Genomic DNA, 20,384 nt, shown 5'->3' with positions numbered 1-20,384 from the left:
GAATGTCTCTCACAGTGACCCCTAACCAGGAATTTTTGTACCCCATGGCAAGTAGTATAAATCCTGCAAAAAAGGGCAAATGGCATGAAGCATGCCCTTATTTGGAAGGGGGAGGGGGCAAAACACCAGCTTAGAGTGGAGGAAGACAGGGATCTCAGGACACCAGTGCAAGGTCATTGCTCAGGAGGCTGCCACAGAACCAGGTAGAGAGCAAAGCACCACGGACAAGAAACTCACCCCAGTTTGCCTACCGGTATTTTCCTAATTTAAAGAATCATTTTCACTAGGTGCTATAATTGCTTAAGGACCGCATGTGTTGTCAATGTCTTCTAAAATCAAGGCCCTGAGGCAAAACTCTGGTTGCCAGACCATAGTTATGGCTCTGTCCACATACTCTTCGACTCTGTCAGCTGGATAACCAACAAGATGCTTCTATAAGACCAGCAGGTGGAGATCAATTCCAGCTTAATCCATGGAAGAATTTTCTAACAATCAAAGTTGCCCCCGAATGGAATGGATTTACCTTGTAATGTAATGAGCACCTTGTCTTTGCATGTGTTATATAGAGGCTAGGTGAATGCCTACTGGGGAGAACCTGGAGTTCCAGATGGGACCTGATCATTTCTGAGATCTCTTCTAGTTCTGAGAATCTATGAATCTACCTCTGTATGAGACTCAAGGTTCTTCTTCCCCACCCCTCATCCCCAGATGATTTTCCATTGTTCAGGACTTAGTGACCTTGGACAAGTCACTTAATGTCCCTAAGCCTTGGTTTCCTCATCTGTAAAAGAAAGGAGTTAGACAAAATGACCTCTGAGGTCCCTTCCAGCTCTAGATCAATGAACCTATGAGGAAGAGATACTAACTTCTAGGTTCTGCTCTTCCTAGCCAACTCATTTTACTTCCTCATCTAGAAAATGAGGGGGTTTAGATTATACATCATGTTAATGTTCTGGTTATTTGTACCCATGTTAAAGTTCCTTCCAGCTCTAAATCTATGAAAACCAAAAGCCCTGCCACTATTGTGTCTGGGTGACTTTGTAGGTTTAGGGTGTTCTCCAGGGCCAACACTAGCAACAGCAGGGAGCTGTGCCTTAGACGAGGAGAAGTCTGAGAGACAGGCCTTTCCCTCCCACGCCAAGCCTTGAAGTCTTTAGTGTATGTGCTAACTATATTTGGTCATCCGAACCAAAGTAAGAGCTCAGGCAGGGTACTCAAGTGAGGGAAAATAAAGTGACTTTTGATTTATGAGGTCTGCTGCAAACAAGGACCAACTGGCTGCCTTTATTATAAATGTGCTGTGTGAAGGGTGAACAGCTCCTAAGCAATGGTTACTCCTTAGGTAAATGCAGAGAACAGTTTCAAATAGGCTTTCTCTCATTCCCATAGGAAATCATAAAACATTTTCCAGAATCTTACCCAGGTGGCCTTGACATCACCAGGACCTTTTTAGGTATTTTTTACTCCAAGGCTCCAAATTGCAGTTTCAACCTAGGCTTCAGCCACTGTAGATGAACTGGATGAAAATAATGACACCCCCTCCCTTGGCCATTCAGACTTTTGAGTTGAACTAGGCTGCTCATTTCTCAAGACATCACTTGGTCACCTGCTTTAGGATTAAAGCCTAATGGGGAGGGTGCAAAATGAGCTAACCTTAGACCATGACCTCACTGTTAGGATCAAAACTAACCACAGGATTTTAGAAAGAAAGGGACCTTAGAGATCATCTAATCTAAACATATCATTTGAAAGATGAGAAAAGGAAGACCCAGACATTGGTAGTGACTGGTCCAAGGTCCCACAGGTATTAAGTGGCACTAATCTAAGTTTGATTACAAATTCAGTACTATTTCTACTCTGCCATACTATTATATACTTCCTCCCCACAAAAGTGCTTTATAAACATAATGTGATAAATAAAATGTAAGTTATTATTAGCAGTCAGTAGCATGTTTTAATCTTCAAGTACATACAGAATTCTCCCTTCATCTTAGCGGTCTGTTATTAGGGCTTAAATATGAGCTGAGCTAGTTAATTCTGAAAGCAATAAGTGATTTATTTGGAGCATTTTCCTCCATTGAAGGAAATATGCTTCAGATGTCTGGGGGTAGGGCATGGAGTGGAAGCTGAGGCAACAGGAGAAGGACAGTAGTAAGGAAGGAGAACAATCAGGGATCCTACCAGGCCAGGGTTTTCAGGCCAAAGCAGTAAGGAGGAGCCCTTTACAATTCTTTGAGAGGAAGCACTTAGGTCTTGTTTTTGTCTTTTAGTCATGTCCACAACCCCTTTTGGGGGTTTTCTTGGCAGAGACATTGGAGAGGTTTTCCACATGAGGAAACTGAGGCAAACAGGGTTAAGTGACTTGCCCAGGGTCACACAACTAATAAGTATCTGAGGCTGGATTTGAACCCAGGGAGATGAGTCTTCCTGACTCCAGGCCTGGCACACTGCACCACCAAATGACTGGAAAAGTGGAGCACACTGGAAAGCAACTAAACAACAACCCCAGGCCTCCCTGAATCATTATACAAAATTCTCTGACTCCAAATCCAGCAATCTCTACTCTTCGATTACCTTTTTTAGACTTATACTTTTAAGAACCGAATGGTACCCTGCCATAGGAGTAGCATGTTTGATTCATGGGATCCATAAATGGCCAGTAAATTAATTTGACTAAGAGGGGCTGAGGCAAAAAAAGACTTAAGTCTATTTGCCCTCCATGGTGACAAGATCATAGCTTCAGAACTGGAAGGGGATCTTAAAGTTATTTTACAGATGAGGAAACGGAGTCTCATAGAGGTTAATTGACGTGCCTGAGGTCACAAAGGTCACTTGACAGAGCTGGGATTTGAATCCAGATCCTCTGATTCCAAATGCAGAGGCAGTTCCCTGGTATCAAGTGCCTCCCAGGTACTAGACTCTGTTTCCCACCTCCCATGCCCTCTCAACTAGGAATCTAATTGTTCCTTGTCTCCCCAATTATCAGCCTGAGTGAGATGGTAAGAAAGAGACCGGGGAGAGAGACAGAGAAAAAGGGGTTGAGATCTTGGCAAGGGCCACTGTAGTAACCAGACAGCAAGATCCTAGGGATAGAGAATCCAGCAGCCAAATGGAAACGTTTCTTTTTCCAGAGATCACCTTTCTTTATCCCCAAATTACCTAAAGGTTGTTTTTCTTTTCTTTACCAACCTAGAAAGGTTTCTGAGGATCTTTTAAGACCAATTACGTTTCGGGCCATCAGTGAAAGGCAGGGAAAGCTCTCAAGGTCGGTGGGTAGTTCTGGGCAGGGATAGGGCAGGGTCCCGAGGGTGAAGGTGGCTGGGTACGGGTTGGGGACTTGGGACCCCCCAGGTCTGGGGTCATTGGTTCCCCTTATCCACCCACTTGCTCCGCCACGGGTAGGGGCAGGAACTTGGCGATTTTCCCCTCCAAGCCTTCTTAAATTTTCTCGGTCACCTATCCCCGGTCACACAATAGAGAACGGAAGGCCTGCTTCCATTCTGGAGACTCAGGCAGCACTCTGAAGTTAAAATCCCAAAGGAAAATGAAAAGATGAAAAAAGGAACAGGGAGATAGAGGGAGAGAGAAAGAGTAAAGAAGAAAGGAGGAAGAGGAGTCGGAAAGAGGAGGATCAGGAGGAAGGCAATGGAGCAGACAAAGAGAGAGAAGACAAGGCATGGGGGGGGGGGGGCAGCTACTGCCAGGTGTTTCTGGGGGACCCCGCGCTGCTCCCAGGCACGTCCCATCCTGTCCCATACCCTCCCGCCCCTGGCCGGCCGAAGCAGCTGCTCAGCACAGCGTGGGGCCGCTGAGTCACTGTCCCAGCGTCGGGAGCTGCTGCACAGGGCTTGGGGAAGCCGGCCTCGGTTGGCATCCGTGAACTTCTTTCCTCCTTTCTTTTCCTGGTTAAAGTTGTGTGCTGACTCCCACGTACGAGGCTGGATCAAACCGCACGTACCGCATGACGGCTCGGGCTAAGGTGTCCGCCCCGCGGCCACCAGCAGGCGGCGCTGCAGCCCCGTGCAAGCCAAGCTTCCGCGGGGCTTGGCTCGGCCCGTTTGGGGGGCGGGGGATGTTCTGTTTTCTGCAGCTGCGCTTTCCCGGAGGTACGCGGTCAGGACGCACAAATCCGGTGCCTTCTAAGTTTTCCTGTGACCCCCGGCCCGGGAAAACCCCTCACTTAGAGATCCTTGACAACCACTGCCCCCTCTCTCTTGGTCACTTCTCTTGGTTCTGGGAGGGCTAGGTCCCTCAATCCGGGCTCTGTTGCGCAATGGTGAGTCTGCTTCGCGTCTGGCCTCTCCCCAAAGACTTGCCGCGCAGCAGCACACCCCACCCGAGTAGTCCAAGTTGTGACAAAGGACCGTGACCTTGGGCGCCTCTAAGGCGCCCGGATCCAAACCACGGAAGGAGCACGTGCCGGGGAGTGGGGAGCGAGAGGAGAGGGCGCCCTGGATTGATCCTTGACCTTGTGATCCTATGAGCCATTATGATTTCTGGGCTGGGCAAAATGAGGCTTTTGGGGCAGCGTGTCACTTGACCCTCGCAACAGCTCAGGGTCAAACCCCGAGAAAACCAAGTACCAAATGTACCAGGAAAAATATTTCTACCTAATCCATGGAAGGGGGAATTGGGAAAAGGATCTCCACTTACACCCCTCCACTACCACCCAAGTCCAGTTCTCTACAAAGACAATTGAGTCCAGAACCACGTACGTCAGTATTGTAACTGTTTATTAGTTTTGCTATTCGCCATATCACCACCCCTTTTAAGAAAATATAATATACAGAGACCGGGAATTTTCTTTTTCCACTAGGACGGAATGCCATACATTCACACTTTCTCTCTCAACACACTCATTCATTTCACACACACCCCCAACATGGCTGTGAGAGGGTTATACCAGGCTGAGACCAATCTGTGACATTCTCATATTAAAATTAACACAAGGGGGGGAGATATACACTATTTTAAAATGCCCTTATACAATATAATACAATATATAACGTACAAAAATAACTCTGAATTTACAAAAAAAAAAAACCTGACAGCAAGATAAATATCAGATAGTTACCTCTCTATGAAAATGCATTTTAAAAAGCCACCATTGCACTTTTCCTCTGTTATGAAAAGATCAAGTAGTTCCGAGACTCCGGCCCGACAGCGGGGAGAAGAAGCCGGCAGACTCTCAGTTTGGGCCCCTTCGGTAAGTCCAAGTTCCCTAGATCTTCGTTCTTCACACGGCGCAAGTCCCAGGCATCTTTCTCCCAGCCCTAGCCTTGTCTGAGTGATTCCACCCTAGGCCCTGCCTGGGTCCCCGGAGCTTGGATGCAGGTTGGGGTCCCGGTGAAGCCGAGGGCGTGAAGGCAAAATGCAACCGCGGTCAGTTCCCACTTGGAGAGGACACATTCCTCCCCAAAGAAAGGGATGAGGGAGACTGCGGGAGCTCCTCTAGTGGACCTTTCGCCTCCTGCCTCCGAGTTCTCCATCCCGCAGGACTGGCCCTCTCCCCGCTCTCACGGAGGCCGGCCGGCCGGCGCCCATTGGGTGCAGTGCTGTGGTTTCGCCGCGGCTACCGCCCCCTACGTCCAGAGGAAGGCGGCCCCTCGAAGTGGCGCCGGGCGCAATCGGCTCGCAACGCAGGCTGGCTCGCTGAGCTGCCAGAGGCGCGGCTGCCACTACTGCTGCTGTAGCCGTCCTGAGGAGGAGGAGGAGGATGAGGAGTAAAAGGATGAGAGTGTCCTGGCAGAAGAGCCCTCCGCAAGCGAGCGCCGACGTCGGCGCCCGTAGCCCTGGGGGCTGATTTTGTTGGGGGGCGCCGAATTGTCCTTATCTTTGTCCGTGAGCTGATAGATCTGGTGCGCCAGGTTCTGCAGGGTGCATGTTCCAAAACGGCAGCCAATGCGTAGGCTCTGGAAGTGCGGGAAACTGTTCATACTCTGGCGGTAGCGCTTGACGCGTATGCGTGCTGCGTCCAGACTGCTGCGGGACAGGAGGGATGGAGAGGAGTTAGACAACCCGAAGGGTCCCTAGGACCTGGATGAGTTAGACCGGAATCTTAGCCTAACTAGGGGAGCCTGGGCGAGGAACAGTGACTATGTTGCTCCGTCGAGGCACCTTTCTTAGCCCAAGCCCCTCCTCAGCTCTGGACTCGAGTTGGGGCCGGGGGTCGGGGGTCGGGGAGTAGCACCTCCGGAGAGGAAAGAGATTCCCCAGGAGGAACCCAAAAAGTTACCTGGGCTGTGGATTGCGGGAAGCACCCTTCACGTCCTGGGTCCGAATAAATGTCTGGACAGGACCAGCCTTCACTTCGGCTGGGCTAGCGAGGAGATTGCCCGGCACTCGTAATTCCCTCTTTCCCCGGCTCAGAGCCCATTTGTTCCATCTGGAAAGTAACCAACAGCAACGCCATTAGTACGGTATGGAACGAATCCCAGCGCCCTCTCCCCTTGGTGAGTGGTAGCATCAACCCTTTTCTCCTGCACCCTGAATTAACGGAGGATTCCCCCCTACAAAGTGTCTTTTAGCTCCTGACCCAACTACTTGGCTAGAGAACGTTGTCTGGACTCACTTCTTTCTGAACTCTGAAGCTAAATCGAGCCGCGCAGTGTCCGCCCCCAGGAAGGCGAAGGAGCCCAGGTAAATTAGGGCGACTGGTACCAGCTGCATTCCGGCGGCGATCCGGTCACCCTGGGATGAAAGAGAACCGAGAAAGTCAGTGTCTGGCTGTAGTCGTGGCTTCGGCCCTAGCCCCTTCCTTGACCCCGCAGCCGCGCCAGCCCCGGCTGGCTGAGCGCCGAAGACCAGTGGCCCCAGAAGTGTCCTAACCAAGTCCCCGCTCTTGTTTGCTCAATCGCTTATCGCACCAGGGCAGATAAAGGCGCCTGCAGGCTTTGCATCCGTCAGCCGGCTGAACTGGACAGGCTGAACAGGGAGGGGGTAGGTTCCCTCACCTCACGGGGCAGCACTCCCGCAATTCTGAGCTTCGGACTCACTTTGAAACTTTTCTAGGAGCTTATTCTTATGGGATAGAAGAGGGAGACTTTCCCTTGGAAGGGGTCCCGTGCTCAGAGTAGCCCCCGAAGCTCCTTCTCAAGGCATGGCTCCCTTGGACTAGATGAAGATTCAATCTCCCCCCGTCGCCCATTCTAACTACCCTTCACCTCCACTCCCCCACCCCCGCCCCCTGGCCAGATCTCGGCTCCAGCAGCTTCAGAAGGGTTGTCTGGAAGAGGCACAGGGAAAGTTGGGGCGGGGACCTGAGTTTTCCAATCAGTGACTTTGGAGATAATTAAAGCCCATTCCCCCTACCCGAACTCCACTGCCACTACTCCAAGCCCGAAGGTCCACCCTTACCTGCTGCTGAAGGTAATCCAATGAGAGAGTCAAAGATCCCCACCCCCGATGACAGAAGTGCTATTAAGAGGCGGAGGTAGGAGACGAAGAGAAGGCGCAGGAGCAGCAGGAAGTCTTTAGGTCCCCAGTTAAACCTCTGAAATGTCCTGCGCTTGCCTCCTACTTTTATAGGAGCTCAGCGGGGGCGGGGCTTGCTGGGGGTTCCTCTGCGGCCGCCGCTGGCGCTGCTGCTAGTACAATCATTTTCCTCTCTTCCTTTTGCGCCCTGCGTCGAGGGCGCCAACACTCGTACGTTTCTTGCCTCAGGGCCCCCCAGTGTAAGGCGAACGAGCTATCCCTCTGGGTTACGGTACGGTGGGCAGCAACGGGACGTTCACCCAGTGCTTCCACAGCACCCAGACTGTAAGAATTATCACTGATGGCTGCCGGGGCTGCGCGTGCCCTCTCTCTCCCCACCAAATCATCTCCTTTTGGAGACCCTGCCTACTCTGATGCCCCGGCGAGATCCTCGCCCCCAGCCAAGGCGACAGGGCTAGCCCACAGGAGTCAAGGGTTCAAGGTCGCTGGGACTCTCCTTGGGTCTCTCTTTCCTCCCACCTGCAAGGCTCCTGCTCTAGGAAGCTGCCGCCTAGGGAAGCACTTGAACTCGGCCTCAGGCGTGGTAATGAGGGGAAGGGATGGGAGTGAGGGAGGTTTGCCAGAACTATCTAACAAATGTCTGAGACACCGGAGTTCTGGAAAAGATCAGATGGGTTTGGCAATGGGCGCGAGATCAGGAAAGCTTGAGCAGGAGATTTTTCTAGGGGGAGAGCTTGTTGAAATTTCAGATGTTTCACTCTAGTGTGTAAATCCAAGAGAGAGAGAACTCCCTGCCTTTGTATATATTAAACTTGTGCTGTCATTGTTCTGGTTTTCTTTTCTTTTGAACGTTTAGGAAGGAACTCGTTGGCCTCTGGCCAAGAAACTCCTGACTTCTGTTGGAACCCCAAAGCCACCCCTCAAGGTAAGGGCGAGATGGGCAGCAAAGCGAATACCGCATTGCCTGGGCTAGGACCTCTTTCTGACGGCTGGGGCTGGGGTTGGGTCTTTGTGAGGACGCGAAGATCGTAGCCAGGGAGTTGAGTACTTTTGCAGACCACTGTAAGTCTTTATAAAACCTCTAAAGGCTGCCTCCTGATGTAATGGAAAGGAAGACCGGGCTCCAAGGCCAACTCCAGTACTTCTCAGCTCAGTGACCTTAGGCAAGTCATTCGCCTCTCTGAATCCCTACTTTCCTCTTCTAGAAAATGGTGGTGATATTAATAGTGGCATCCTCTTCTTGTCTGTGAACTCTAAAGTACTATTTATATACTTGTGTACTCCTGGTTCCTCACTTTGCTTTATTTCTATCTTCTGCAGATGCTTTAGATAGGAATCTCCGACTCCTCACCTCCTCTCTCTGGCTGCCTGCCCATCAGGGCTTCTGAGCTCTCTGGTTGAACAGGTGCCTCTGTGGTCCAGAGCTCTGGGAGCCTGGGCCACTCCCGACCCCTCCAGGAGTGGCCAGCCAGCTTGTGGCGGCCGCTTTCCAGACCTCCTTTCATGTCCCTTGCTTCTAAGGTGTGAATGGAAAGGCCAGCTGGATTGAGGTTACGTCAGCGGAATCACCTTGGAGTGAGTCACTTGCGCCCGGAGCAAGATTTGCGGTGGCTGTGGGAAGGTTGGGATGTCCCCCAAACCCTCGCCCTCCCGAGCTAGCTAGGCTCAGCGGCAGCCTCAGGATTCCCGCCGCAGCAAAGATAGAGTGGCTTCCCGGGTGCACCCGAGGCGAGGGCTCTCTGGGCTGTCGACTTATTAGCTTGGACCTGACTCAGAAACGCGCAGCTGTGCAGGTGGGGCAGGGACAATACTCACGGTTCAAATATTTATTGACTGCCTACTATGTGTTAGGCGACTTCGTCCCTTTAGCTTTTGTCTCTTTGCTCATTTTCCTCCCTTTTAAAAATATCTTTCACTTCCTTTCGCTGTATCCCTCCTGCTTTCCTTTCTCTCTCTCTCTCTCTCTCTCTCTCTCTCTCTCTCTCTCTCTCTCTCTCTCTCTCTCTCTCTCCCTCTCCCCCCCCCTTCGCTCTTCCTCCCCCCCCTCCTCTTTCTCATCACAGTACCCAGAGCTTAGCACAGTAACTGGCACATAGACTTTTAATAAACATTTATTGAACTGAATTATAGAATGTTAGAGTAGGAAAAAAAACATAGAAATCATCTAGCCCACCCTTCCCCCCACCTATTTTACGGAGGAGGAAACTGCAGCTCGAGGAGGTGAGGTGCCGAGCCAGGATCCGAGCCTAAGAATAGCGATTGACTCCAAATCTCTTTGTCAGTTCCCTATTTCTTTTTCCTGCTTGCATCTGTTTGTCTCATTGCTCCAGAACAGGTTACTTTCATTTGTCCCCTTCGGTTGTCTCTGTTCTGTCGTCACCCTTGGGAAAGGAAACTTTTCCTTTGGGGAACGAGGTGCCTGGACATAGGCAAATCTGACTGCCCCAGGAAGAAGGGTGGTCCTATCCCCATGTTCCAAGGAGGTTGCTCCTTTGCTTTGCTAGTGAGGAGCGGGTAACACTTAGGGTTGAGCTGTCAAAAGCCCACCTCCCAACCCCACTCCCCCCACCCGCGGTCCAGAACTCTTCACTCGCTTTCAAACCCTCCACACAAGGGAGTGGGCGAGAGCGTCCAGCTCGCCTCGACTTAGAGCGAGTGCGACAGAGAAGGTTTGTGGCCAGAGGTCGTGTGAGCTCTCTTGGAGTTAGAAGAGTCCCAGCTCTGAAACGCGTTGGGCGATCTTGGGCTAGTCGTTCCATCTTTTCAGGTATCAGTTTCCTCATCAATAAAATGGGGATAACAGTGCTTGCCCTGGTTGGGAGACAGCGCTTTTTAATTAGGATACAAGGACGTAAACTATTTTTCTGCCCCCAGCCCCCGAAAGGGGAAGGAGTGGGGGGCGGGGAGAATGAGGTCTTTTAGGATAAATTACGCTTTTAAGTGAGAGCTTCCCCTCCCTTTCCCGCCAAGAGAGCCAGGCTCCGGTTGAGGCTCAGGGCAGGCACCCGCTTCCCGCCCCACTCCCCAGCAGGGGGTCGGCCGTCCGGGAATGCCAAACAGCAAAACTGAAACTTGGCAAGTTTCTTATCAGTCCAGGTGCACTTGGCTGCTCCTGGGACTTTAGATCTAACGCTAGGAAAACACTTCGCCCGCCCCGCCCGGTCCCCGTCCTGCCCTCCGTCCTCTAATTCAGATGCTTTCCTGCTCCGAAGAGCAAACCAGCTCTCTCTGGTTTGTTTGCGGGAGCTCCCGCTGCCTTCTGGAGTGAGCGCGTGTTTTCCAAAACGCCCTGGAATTTACCTTGGCAAAACAGGCGCACCGTGTGGGATCTATTCCTCTGTGGACATTCAACGAGTTTAACCACTTCATATCCCTCCTGTTCTAGGGAATCTATGATAGACAGTTTGTTTTGTTTTGTTTTTTTGTTCACATCCCGACTGAAATACTCCTTGGTAGAATTCAGATCTTTGTTTTTCACGTGTACCTGCTTTCATCCATTCAGATTTCTCTGGGTGTGAATTCAGATTGAGGAAAAAGTCTCACCTGAGACTGCCCAGGGCTTGGGAAGTGCAAAAAAGGAAGACAGGTAAGAAGGAAGGAAAAGTTGGAACCCAAAGAATGTTTTTCAGATTCGCGTAAAGAGCCAACCGCTAGTTTATATATATCAGACCGTCAAGCAAATTTAAGAAGAAATCCCAAGAAGATTCCGCCTCCCCCACATCTGTGGGGTGGGGTTGGAAAAATATTTATATTTAAATTATAAGTTCCATGAGAGCAGACCCCTGAATTTTATCTTAATGTTATTTTTGTCTCCTTTAGTGCCCACGAAAAGACTTCCTATTGGTAGTAATAAATGCTTGTTGAATTGACTTACTCTAATCAGCTAAGAAAAGAGCCTTGGATTGTAAGACCCCAAAGGCTCAACAAATCGGGGGGACAAGTTGCAACAAGTATGTATATTTAACCCTACTAAGAAGAGGGAGGAAAAGTAGCTACAAATAAGTATTTGGCCTAGACCTGTTATTTCAAGCATTTCACAAACACTAGGTATGGAAAGGCCTATCTTCAGGGCAGATTAGAAACTCCTTAGGTTTATAACCTTTGGAATTAGAGTTACTCCAGGACATTAAGAGGTAAAATGACTTGCCCATGATTCTGGGGCCAATGTGTATTAGCAACATTATTTGAACCCAGATATGTGTGAGAGGCAGGCTCTCTACCACTATAGCAGGCTGTGACATCTGTATCTAAATCTATCCATAACTATACTGACATCTAGATCTAGGCTATATTATCTATATCTATCCATACCTCTCTGTGTATGTATGTAGACACAATATAACTATACACACACACACACACACACACATATGTATACACATACTACCTGCGAAACTTTTAGAGGTGCCCTGAATGCTTCCAGGGGTAGGGAACCTTTGGCCTTAAGGCCCCGTATGACCCTCTAGATCCTCAAGTTCAGTCCTTTGACTGAATTCACAGAACATTCTGTGAAGCTTGGATTCAGTCAAAGGGCCACACTTGAGGACCTAGAGGGCCATATGAGGCCTTGAAGCTGCAAGTTCCCCATTCTTGGAACTATCCCTTTTCTCTTGGTTCCCAGACACACAGAAAGAAAAAAAAAATCTGGCCAGCACTTTTCCCTCTGTCTACTGTTAAATGGAGAATAGATGAAGGGCTGAACAGCTGTTTGCGACACTCTACATTTTCTCTAGGCTTCTCTGGATTATAAAAATATTCTTGGTCACTTCCTTAAGCTGGTTTCCAATTAAATATCGAGAACACACCCTGCAGAGAAAATTAGGCTAAATAATCCAATATTTGAACTATGTATATGAAAAGCAGAGAACAGAACATTTGCTTCTTTGAAAAAGAAGCATTTGATGTCTATTGGCTCCTCTTTTAACTTGCCCTATGACCTGGGTAGGATTTATACTAACTTTTAGGAGGCTGTTTGAAAGGTAGTATATTCAAATAATTCTATATAAAGCTCTGATGGACTTTTTAAAACTGACACTGGTCAAAGGTAGGATAGTGGATAGAGACTGGATGCCAAAAGAAACCAGCACCTCTCTGCAATTCTTTTAGAGTAGCCTAGAGCATGGAGAGTTTAAGTGACTTCCCTAAGGGCATGCCAGCCGAAATGTCAGAAGCACAAATTGAATCTGATTTTTCCTCATCTGGATCTTAAAGGCACAATAATACACACACCAGAACCATAGGGTGAAAAAAAAACCCCAAGCATTCCACTTTATATCCCCTAGTTACAATCCCCTTTCTCAAAACCCATTAAGAAGCTTACTTCCAAAGTCTGATTCACCCCATCAGTTCAGTGGACAAGGGTGGTTCTCTGAAAGTCCTGCCTAAAACAAATGGAGATCTCAAGAATTTGTCTTATTTGCTTGTGACAAAGGATTACAGAGACTTGTTCGTAATTAAACTAGATAAGGAGCCACCCTGAAAGCTTAAAGGAGACATTGTAGTTTTTTAGGACAAGTACAAGCATGGTCATTGTTGATATAACAGGCAGTCAACATGAACATATGAAATTCCTTACCCAAACAGCATAAACCAAGTGCAGATGGGGTTATAGTAAATGAGTGGATCCAGTGGACGATATAGCTTACTGAAAGGAGGGAAAGCCATTGGAGTATGCATCCCCTTCTCTTAGGATTCATTTAGGGAGAGTAACTTCCATCAGGCTATCCAAATCCACCAAATAGGCTGTCAGGGATAGTGTACTGGGCTGAATGATTTATTGATTTGACCCACTGGGGCTTTTCTTATGTGCTCTTGTCCTGAGTGTTTTCTATATGTTCATGTGTACATACAGGTGTATATTTATGTGTATGTGTATGTGCATGTGCGTGTGTATAGCAGCTAGGTGGCACAGTAGATAGAACTTCAGGCCTGGAATTAGGAAGACCTGAGTTCATATTGTGCCTCAGACACTTAGTATCGATGTGACCCTGGTCAAGTCACTTAACCTGTTTGTCTCAGTTTCCTCATCTACCTCCCAGGCTTATTGTGAGGATCAAAACAGGTAATATTTGTAATGCTCTTAGCACCTACTTCCCAGGCTTGTTGTGCAGATTGAATGAAGTAATTGTAAAGTATTTAGCACAGTGCCTGGCACATAGGAAGCCATATATAATATATATATATTATATATATATTACTACTACTACATAAATCTGATGAATTAGAGGTGAGGCTAACCAAGGCAGGATTGATTGCAGTGACTTTGCAAAAAACAGGTCTCAGCCTAGTACCTTCTGCCGTGTAAACCTCAGCTTACTAATTTGTTGAGCAGAGACAAACCACAGGAAGTACTTTCAATGATTTTAGAGAACTAGCCACTTTACCCACAAAAGGCAGCAGCTCTGCAGCAGCGGGAAGTTGGCAAGCCTCCCTTCTTTCTTTATCTCTTTGCCATTTCCGCCCTGAGACAAGGAAGGAGATGCCTTGGATCCTGAAGACTGTTGCCTCTTTCATCCTTTGCTGGGCCCTCGGGTTTCTCCCCGAGGCTCGGGGGAAACAAATCTGCATTTGTTCAGGCAGTGAAAGGTGGTGGTGTTTTTGTTGATCTCGGGGGATTTTCTGGCCTCCGGCCAACTCGACTAATCAGGCTGTGTTGTCAGACTCTTATCAGCCTCGGCCTCCAGGCAGCTGTTGGCTGGGGAGCAAAGGGCGAAGTTACTTTATTTGTATATGAAATACTTGTTATGTACCCGGAATGTGCCCTCATATTAGGTACATATGTGTATATTATGCATATATTCCGCATGCTGAAACCAGATTCTGCAAATTGTCATATAGGGCTTGTTAGAGGACCTTAATTGGTGGAGAGGGTAGTAAAACAAGTATTTTTTTTTTAAATGACACTTTTGAATTCATAAGCACTTGAGTTAGAAATAATAAGATTAAATGAAATATTCTTAATAGTGTCTTTTACAAAACAATTAAATATTAGGAGAGACTTAGAAAGGACATCATGGAAATCTTTAGAGTTGGAAGACACCACAGTGGTCATTTAGTCCAATCCACACATTGAATAAAAAAACCATCTACAGCATACACACCCAGCAAGTAAATGATTATGTAGCTTTTTGCTTGGAGACCTCTACTCAAAGGGAACCCGCTCTCTCCTAAGGCAGTCATCCCACTTTTGGATAGCTTTAATTGTCGGGAAAATTTACCTGACAAGCCTAAATCTGCAGCTTCTACCATTTACTCCGAGTTCAGAGAGTATCACTTTCTTCAAATATTTGTTATGTGGAAAACGAAGCAGACATGCTCTGTAAGCATCAAATGACCGAAGCAGAAGCTGTGGGTGGAAGTTACAGAGAGAGGGGTGGGGGTGGTGGCAGAGTCCAGCTCAATTTGTGGAATGAGGAAGAGAACCATAGTGAGCTGTCGAAGAAACCGTACGCCAGCGGAGCCAGGATAAGTGAGCTCTGTGCGCTCTGCCCCGGGGAACTCTTAGGAGGAGTGGAGGTTTGGAGTAGGTGATCCTTAAAGTCTCTTTCAAGTCTGAGAGGGAGGCTTTAAGGAAAGGCTTTCACTGATTTGGGAATAAATTAAATCAAGTCGTACCCTGCACTTGGTCAGACTCAGTCTGACAATTGCAAACTCTGCAAGTGGCAAGGTTTGGCTTAAACATCCGAGTGGCCTCAGGCTTGTCGAACTCAAACTGTTGGCTGGTGATAATGAGGAAGGGAGAAGTCCGAGACCTCAGATTGTCGGAGTTTTAAATCTGCAACCCGACTAAACCGTACCCCAAATATTCTGACGACCCCTGTCCCTTTTCTCCCAGGGAGCTAGGATCTGATGGAAGCCCCCAGGACAGAAAAATGGCCCGAAAGCAGAGGCCAGAGGCGCATGACCGAGGGTTCAATGGAGGGCGAATGGGGTGGTGGGAGGTGTGAGCTGTCCGTCCCAGGTGGCCTGCACTCGCCCCCCTAGAAGCAGGCGGGCACCCCAGTGCTGTCCGGCGCTCTGGCACGGCCGGGGACCTGTGGCAGCTCGCGGGGCCTCCCCTTGCAGCCCGGGCCCGGAACGGCGCAACCCCCCACTCCGCTCCGAGGTCTCGGAAAGCTTGACCGCGCAACGTAAACAGGAAACGAGCTGCAAAAGTCCTGGCAGGGCAGATTCCAGGGCACTAGCAGTGGAGTTTTCGGGAGCCGCCCCCCATCCCTCTCGGGTCTCGCTCCACAAGTGGGCCAAGGGAAGGAAAGGCCTGTGCGAGCCGCAGCTGCTCCCGGCCTGGGCGCGGGCGGAGGAGGGGGGGAGGGGAGGGGCGTCTGGAGCGGGCGGGGGAGGAGCACAGACGGCAGGGGGAGGGGTGGGGCCGCCGGGGTTGAGGCTGCGTAGCTCCAGGGAAGCTCTGGGAAGCCGAGGGGAGGGAGGAACCGGGAGGAGGAGCGAGTCTCGCGCGGCGCGGCGCGGCGCCCGGCGCAGGCGCAGAGCGCGCCTCGGTTGTCAAACATGGCTGAAGTGCCGCCGCTGCCGCCGCTGCTGCTACCGCCGGTAGAGGGAAAATGCTGAGCGCTCCCGGGCCGGGCGGGCGGCGGCGGCGGCGAGGGCGGCGACGGGGACTGGGTCCCGCTTTCCGGGCGCGGGGACGGCGGCGGCGATGGCGCGCCTGGCGGACTACTTCATCGTGGTGGGCTATGACCACGAGAAGACAGGTAAGGGCGTGGGGCCGGCGCGGGGCGGGCGGGCGCCGCCCCCGGCCCCTCCCCGCCTCCTCCCCTCGGCCGCCGCCCCCGCCCCCGTCCCGGGCAGAGGCGGGGGAACCGGCGCCCGGCCCAACGGCCCCGCAGGAGCACCCACCCGCGTCCCGCTGCGCCGAGCTGGGGAGGGCCGGGGGGCTCCACCTGACCGGCCCCGCATTGGGCCCTTCCCGAACGGGCCGAGGGCCGGGTCGGGGCGCAGGACTGGCTGGCTGGGCCCGGGGCTGCGCTGACCAGCTGGGGAGAGGAGGGCACAGCCTGCCCCGCCCTGCAGGGAGGGATGGAGGGAAGGATGGAAAGCAGGGGTTAGGCCAGGCCAGGTCCCAGCCTCGTACGAGGATGGGGCTGGGGGGGCGGGGGCGGGGCGGTGCTTCCCCTGCTCCTGAGAAGGAACTAGGAGATTGTGGTGGGATGGGGGCGGGCCCGGAGGGAGGTCGACTTCTCCTGGAAAAACCCGTGCCCTAAGTCCCGACTGAGTGATGATGAAGGATGCTGGGGGGTGGGGCCTTTGCTCCCTGGAAGTTCTGATGGAGCCTTGTTGCAGCTTTATCCTTCACTCTTGGGGGGCCTCGTGTAACCACTTGTGGGGAACACAGGATGGGAAGCGGTTTAAGAATGGTGGGGGGGAGTGCGGGGGGGGGGGTTACCTAGCTTAGCTAACAAACATTCCCCAGAAATGACCCCGTCCAATTCTTTCAGAACAAGGGGAAGAGGTTTCCAGAGTGAAACAATTTGAGTATCATTGAGAAGGGATAGTCAGTTGGACACTTGAACTTTTAAATGTATGTTTTCTTTGTTCTCATTTGGGAAAATATCAAACTTTTTTTTCTTTGTAAAGAATACCTTCCTAAGCATATAGCCCAGTGATTTTTTAATTCTTTTTTCTCATGTTTATACAATTTAGGGATTTTGTGATGAATCTCTTGTTTATTTTTGTGCATTTATGTCCATAAAAATACAGCAGTAACAAGTGGAACACAGAAAGCTCTTCTATTTTAGCATGATAAATAGTAGAAAAGAAACGTTACCATCTGACACCTTCCTCCCACATTTTACAGATGAGGAAACTAAGTCGAAAAGAGTTTGTAACTTGGCTTGTGGTCACCCTTAACAGGTTAAAAAGAGTATCTATCTCAGGTTATTACTTTTCTCATTGAGCTGTTTGTCCCTTGGTGTAATTTCCTTGTCAGAGCTTTCCCATTACTTCCTTGGTGGCTTTGTGGCTAGGGGGTTGGATTTGGAAGCTGGAAGACCTGAGTCCAAATCCTACTTTAGGTTCTGTACCAGCTGTGTGACCCAGGTCAAGTCATTTAATTTCTCTCTCAGTTTTTTCATTTGTAAAATGAGGATGATAATAGCATCTACCTCACAGGACCAAATGACATACCATGTGCTAAGCACTTTGCAAACCTTAAACGGGCCATAGAAATGGTAGTTATTGTTATTATTATTGGTGTTTTTAGGGAGGGAAGGCAGGGCAGTTGGGGTGAAGTGACTTGCCCAAAGTCACACGGCTAATAATTGTGTCAAGTGTCTGAGGTCAGATTTGAACTCAGGTCCTCCTGACTTCAGGGCCGGTGCTCTACTCATGGGGCCACCTAGCTGCCCCAATGGTAGTTATTATTAAGAACAATGATAGTCTTTCACCACTCCTGGTTTTCCTGACCTTTATAAGAATGTTCCCTCCTCCTTAAAAAGAAGGGCTAACCTAGTTTGCAACTGGGGAGAGGGGGAAGGAAATAACCATTTATTAAGCAACTACTATGTGCCAGGCACTGTCAACTTGGTACAGTTTGAATATGGAAGTGCTTCAGTGATAAGATAACATAAAGTGGCATCAATTTCTTTTAGCCACTTTGTGTTATCTTTCAGCAACTTAAATTCAAGCTCAAATTGGTTGTATAGTATGGAATCTTGACGTTGAACTAAATACTCCCCCTCCCCCATTATTGGTCAACTAGTTGTCTATATTTGAGATTACTTTTTCAATAATACTTAAATTTCAGTAACATGCTATTTTAGAAGGTTTAAAAATATGCTTTCTTGCCATGAAAATCCAATCCATTTGTTAAATTATTAGGAAATTATGGATCTTTTAATAAATAAACTTTAATTTTAAAGACACCCCTTTTCCCTAAGACTTTATTGCCTCAATGTTTCTAATTGCTAACCACACTTTAAAGGTTACTGTTAATGATTATATGTCAAGAGACCTTGATACATAAAGATTCTTCTGCAATTGATAACTTAGATTTTCCTAGAATTATCAATTACATTGAGATGTATCCCTCTCTCTTTAAATGAAACTCAGGTTCCCCTTTTTAAGGTTCAAATAGACCCTTTTAAGAAATTCTGTACCTTAGAGTATCAAGCATAGCAGTACTTTATGCAGGTTGGCTGTGTTTTTTTTTTTTTTTGGTGGCAGTTAAAAGCCCCCTTGAAAAAAAGGGGAATCAAGATCTCTCCTGGATGGCAGATGTGGTTTAGTTGTTGAATAGTTTTATTAATTAGAATACACTTTTAGTAAGAATCTTATTTCATGTAATATAAGGGTTACATATACTATTTCTTTTGTTTCTTATGATTTTCTTGAGTGTAAAAGCTACTATAGTTTTTATTAAAGTTTTGCATTGTACTTTTGACAATATTTTGATTGCTTTAAAATATTTGTCATTACTAATATAGATTTATTCAATTTGATGTAAAGAAATTGGTATCTTATAGAGGGAGAAAGCATCAAAATTGCTTAAATGGAATAGTTCATCCTTGGTTTTTTGTTCTTGAAAGATATTTATCCAGTATTTGAATGAAAGTTAAGACACGAATTTATGACATTTCTAATGATAAGCTATGCTTTTGAGGGGATAGTTTCCGAATGTTTGTTTACACCAATTATTTTGACTCAATTTTTTTTTCATTGTCCAGTGATTTTTACTGTAAGAATAATTTTTCTCATAATTTCCTTGAATTTTATCCAGAGTAAATGATGCCTGGCTTAGTTAATTAGTGGGATATTACTCATCAAAGAGCATTTGTAGGATTTTAGGTTTTAGAATTTAGTTTGGGTAAATGTTGCTCCTTCTACTGAAGTCCTGTTCTGGCTCATAGTGATCTTGAATTCAAGGGCTGTATGGAAGGTCCTCTCAAATTGGTAAGACTTCAAGTCTGTTCCTGTAGTTCCAGCATCAGCCTAACTAAATTCAGGAAGTTGGCCTCAGCAAATGATGACACTGTCTACTAAGTCATGAAGGAGTTTTGGTTGAGTATGTTGTGGAAATCACAGAAGTATCAAGGTTGAAGAAGATGAAGTACTTAAAGAGAGAAGAATAATTAATTCAGGTAAGTTGCAGGAGTGGGTAACCTGTGGCTTCGTGGCCACAAGTAGCCTTCTAGGTCCTTGGGTGAGGCCTTTTGACTGAGTCCAAGTTTTATAGAACAGATCCTTTTATTAAGGGGATTTGTTCTGTGAAGTTTGGATTCAGGAAAAGGACTGAACTTGAGGACCTAGAGGCCACATGTGGTCCTGAGGCCGAAGGTTCCCCACCCCTGGATGGTATGGCAACAATATTCAGATTTTTATAAAAAATCAACCCCTGGTTTTCATTAGCCATTGCAGCTGAGCAGTAACTTTAAATATAATGCTTATAATTGTTATGTATCACAATTTTCTGTGTATTTTCAAATTTCTGATCAGTTGCTATTACCTTATTATCAAATGGCCATAATAGTACCTCACAGGGGTATTGTGAGGCTTAAATGAGGTAGTGAAGGTGAAATCTTTTGTAAACTGTAAAGTGCCATTGTACATTGTTGTTATTCTCAATAAAGTCTATATAGTGAAATTTGAGTTTCCAATCCGTTTTTATCTCAAAGTACTTGGGACCTCTTCCATTATTGTTCAGTTGTCAACTACTGAAGAGTAATATATGGTTCATTTGTGATGCTATCAATTGTTATAGAACATAGGATAATTACATATTTTTAAACATGAAAGCCAACCTGACATTGATGAGTAATTACATACAAAGCATGACAGAGGTAACTTAGATTCCAGTGGTATCAAAGTCAAATAGAAACGGATCCCTGTGAGCAGCATACTGACTTAGAATACCACAAATAAACATTTTCTATGTTGTATTTTTATTTATTTTGTTAAATACTTCCCAATTACAGTTTAATCAGCTTCCTTGGAGTGCC

The 20,384-nt window shown here is 47.9% G+C and overlaps 2 protein-coding genes across 4 annotated transcripts in view; one reads left to right on the top strand and one right to left on the bottom strand.

The window, feature by feature from the left end:
- Positions 1 to 4,715: 4,715 nt before the first annotated feature.
- ADM (adrenomedullin) lies at positions 4,716 to 7,476 on the bottom strand. Of its 2 annotated transcripts, none has more exons than XM_036762529.1 (4): positions 7,357 to 7,476; positions 6,572 to 6,690; positions 6,236 to 6,385; positions 4,716 to 5,982 (listed from the first exon to the last, which is right to left on the bottom strand). In XM_036762529.1, the coding sequence occupies exons 2-4, from the start codon at positions 6,667 to 6,669 to the stop codon at positions 5,679 to 5,681; spliced, it is 552 nt and encodes a 183-aa protein (XP_036618424.1). In that variant the 5' UTR covers positions 6,670 to 6,690; positions 7,357 to 7,476; the 3' UTR covers positions 4,716 to 5,678. The 2 variants fall into 2 exon arrangements, with proteins under 2 accessions (XP_036618424.1, XP_036618425.1); XM_036762530.1 differs by having other exon boundaries at positions 4,716 to 5,979.
- An 8,455-nt stretch (positions 7,477 to 15,931) lies between these two features.
- SBF2 (SET binding factor 2) overlaps positions 15,932 to 20,384 on the top strand; it is a 509,481-nt gene continuing 505,028 nt past the window's right edge. For both annotated transcript variants that reach the window (XM_036762802.1, XM_036762803.1), the window contains exon 1: positions 15,932 to 16,142. In XM_036762802.1, coding sequence (XP_036618697.1) covers positions 16,088 to 16,142 — 55 coding nt within the window. In that variant the 5' untranslated portion in view covers positions 15,932 to 16,087. The remainder of the gene's footprint in view (positions 16,143 to 20,384) is intronic.

This window comes from Trichosurus vulpecula, chromosome 6 (genome assembly GCF_011100635.1).
Source record: "Trichosurus vulpecula isolate mTriVul1 chromosome 6, mTriVul1.pri, whole genome shotgun sequence".
NCBI classification, from domain to species: Eukaryota; Metazoa; Chordata; class Mammalia; order Diprotodontia; family Phalangeridae; genus Trichosurus; species Trichosurus vulpecula.
This window is presented reverse-complemented; position numbering and strand designations above follow the sequence as displayed.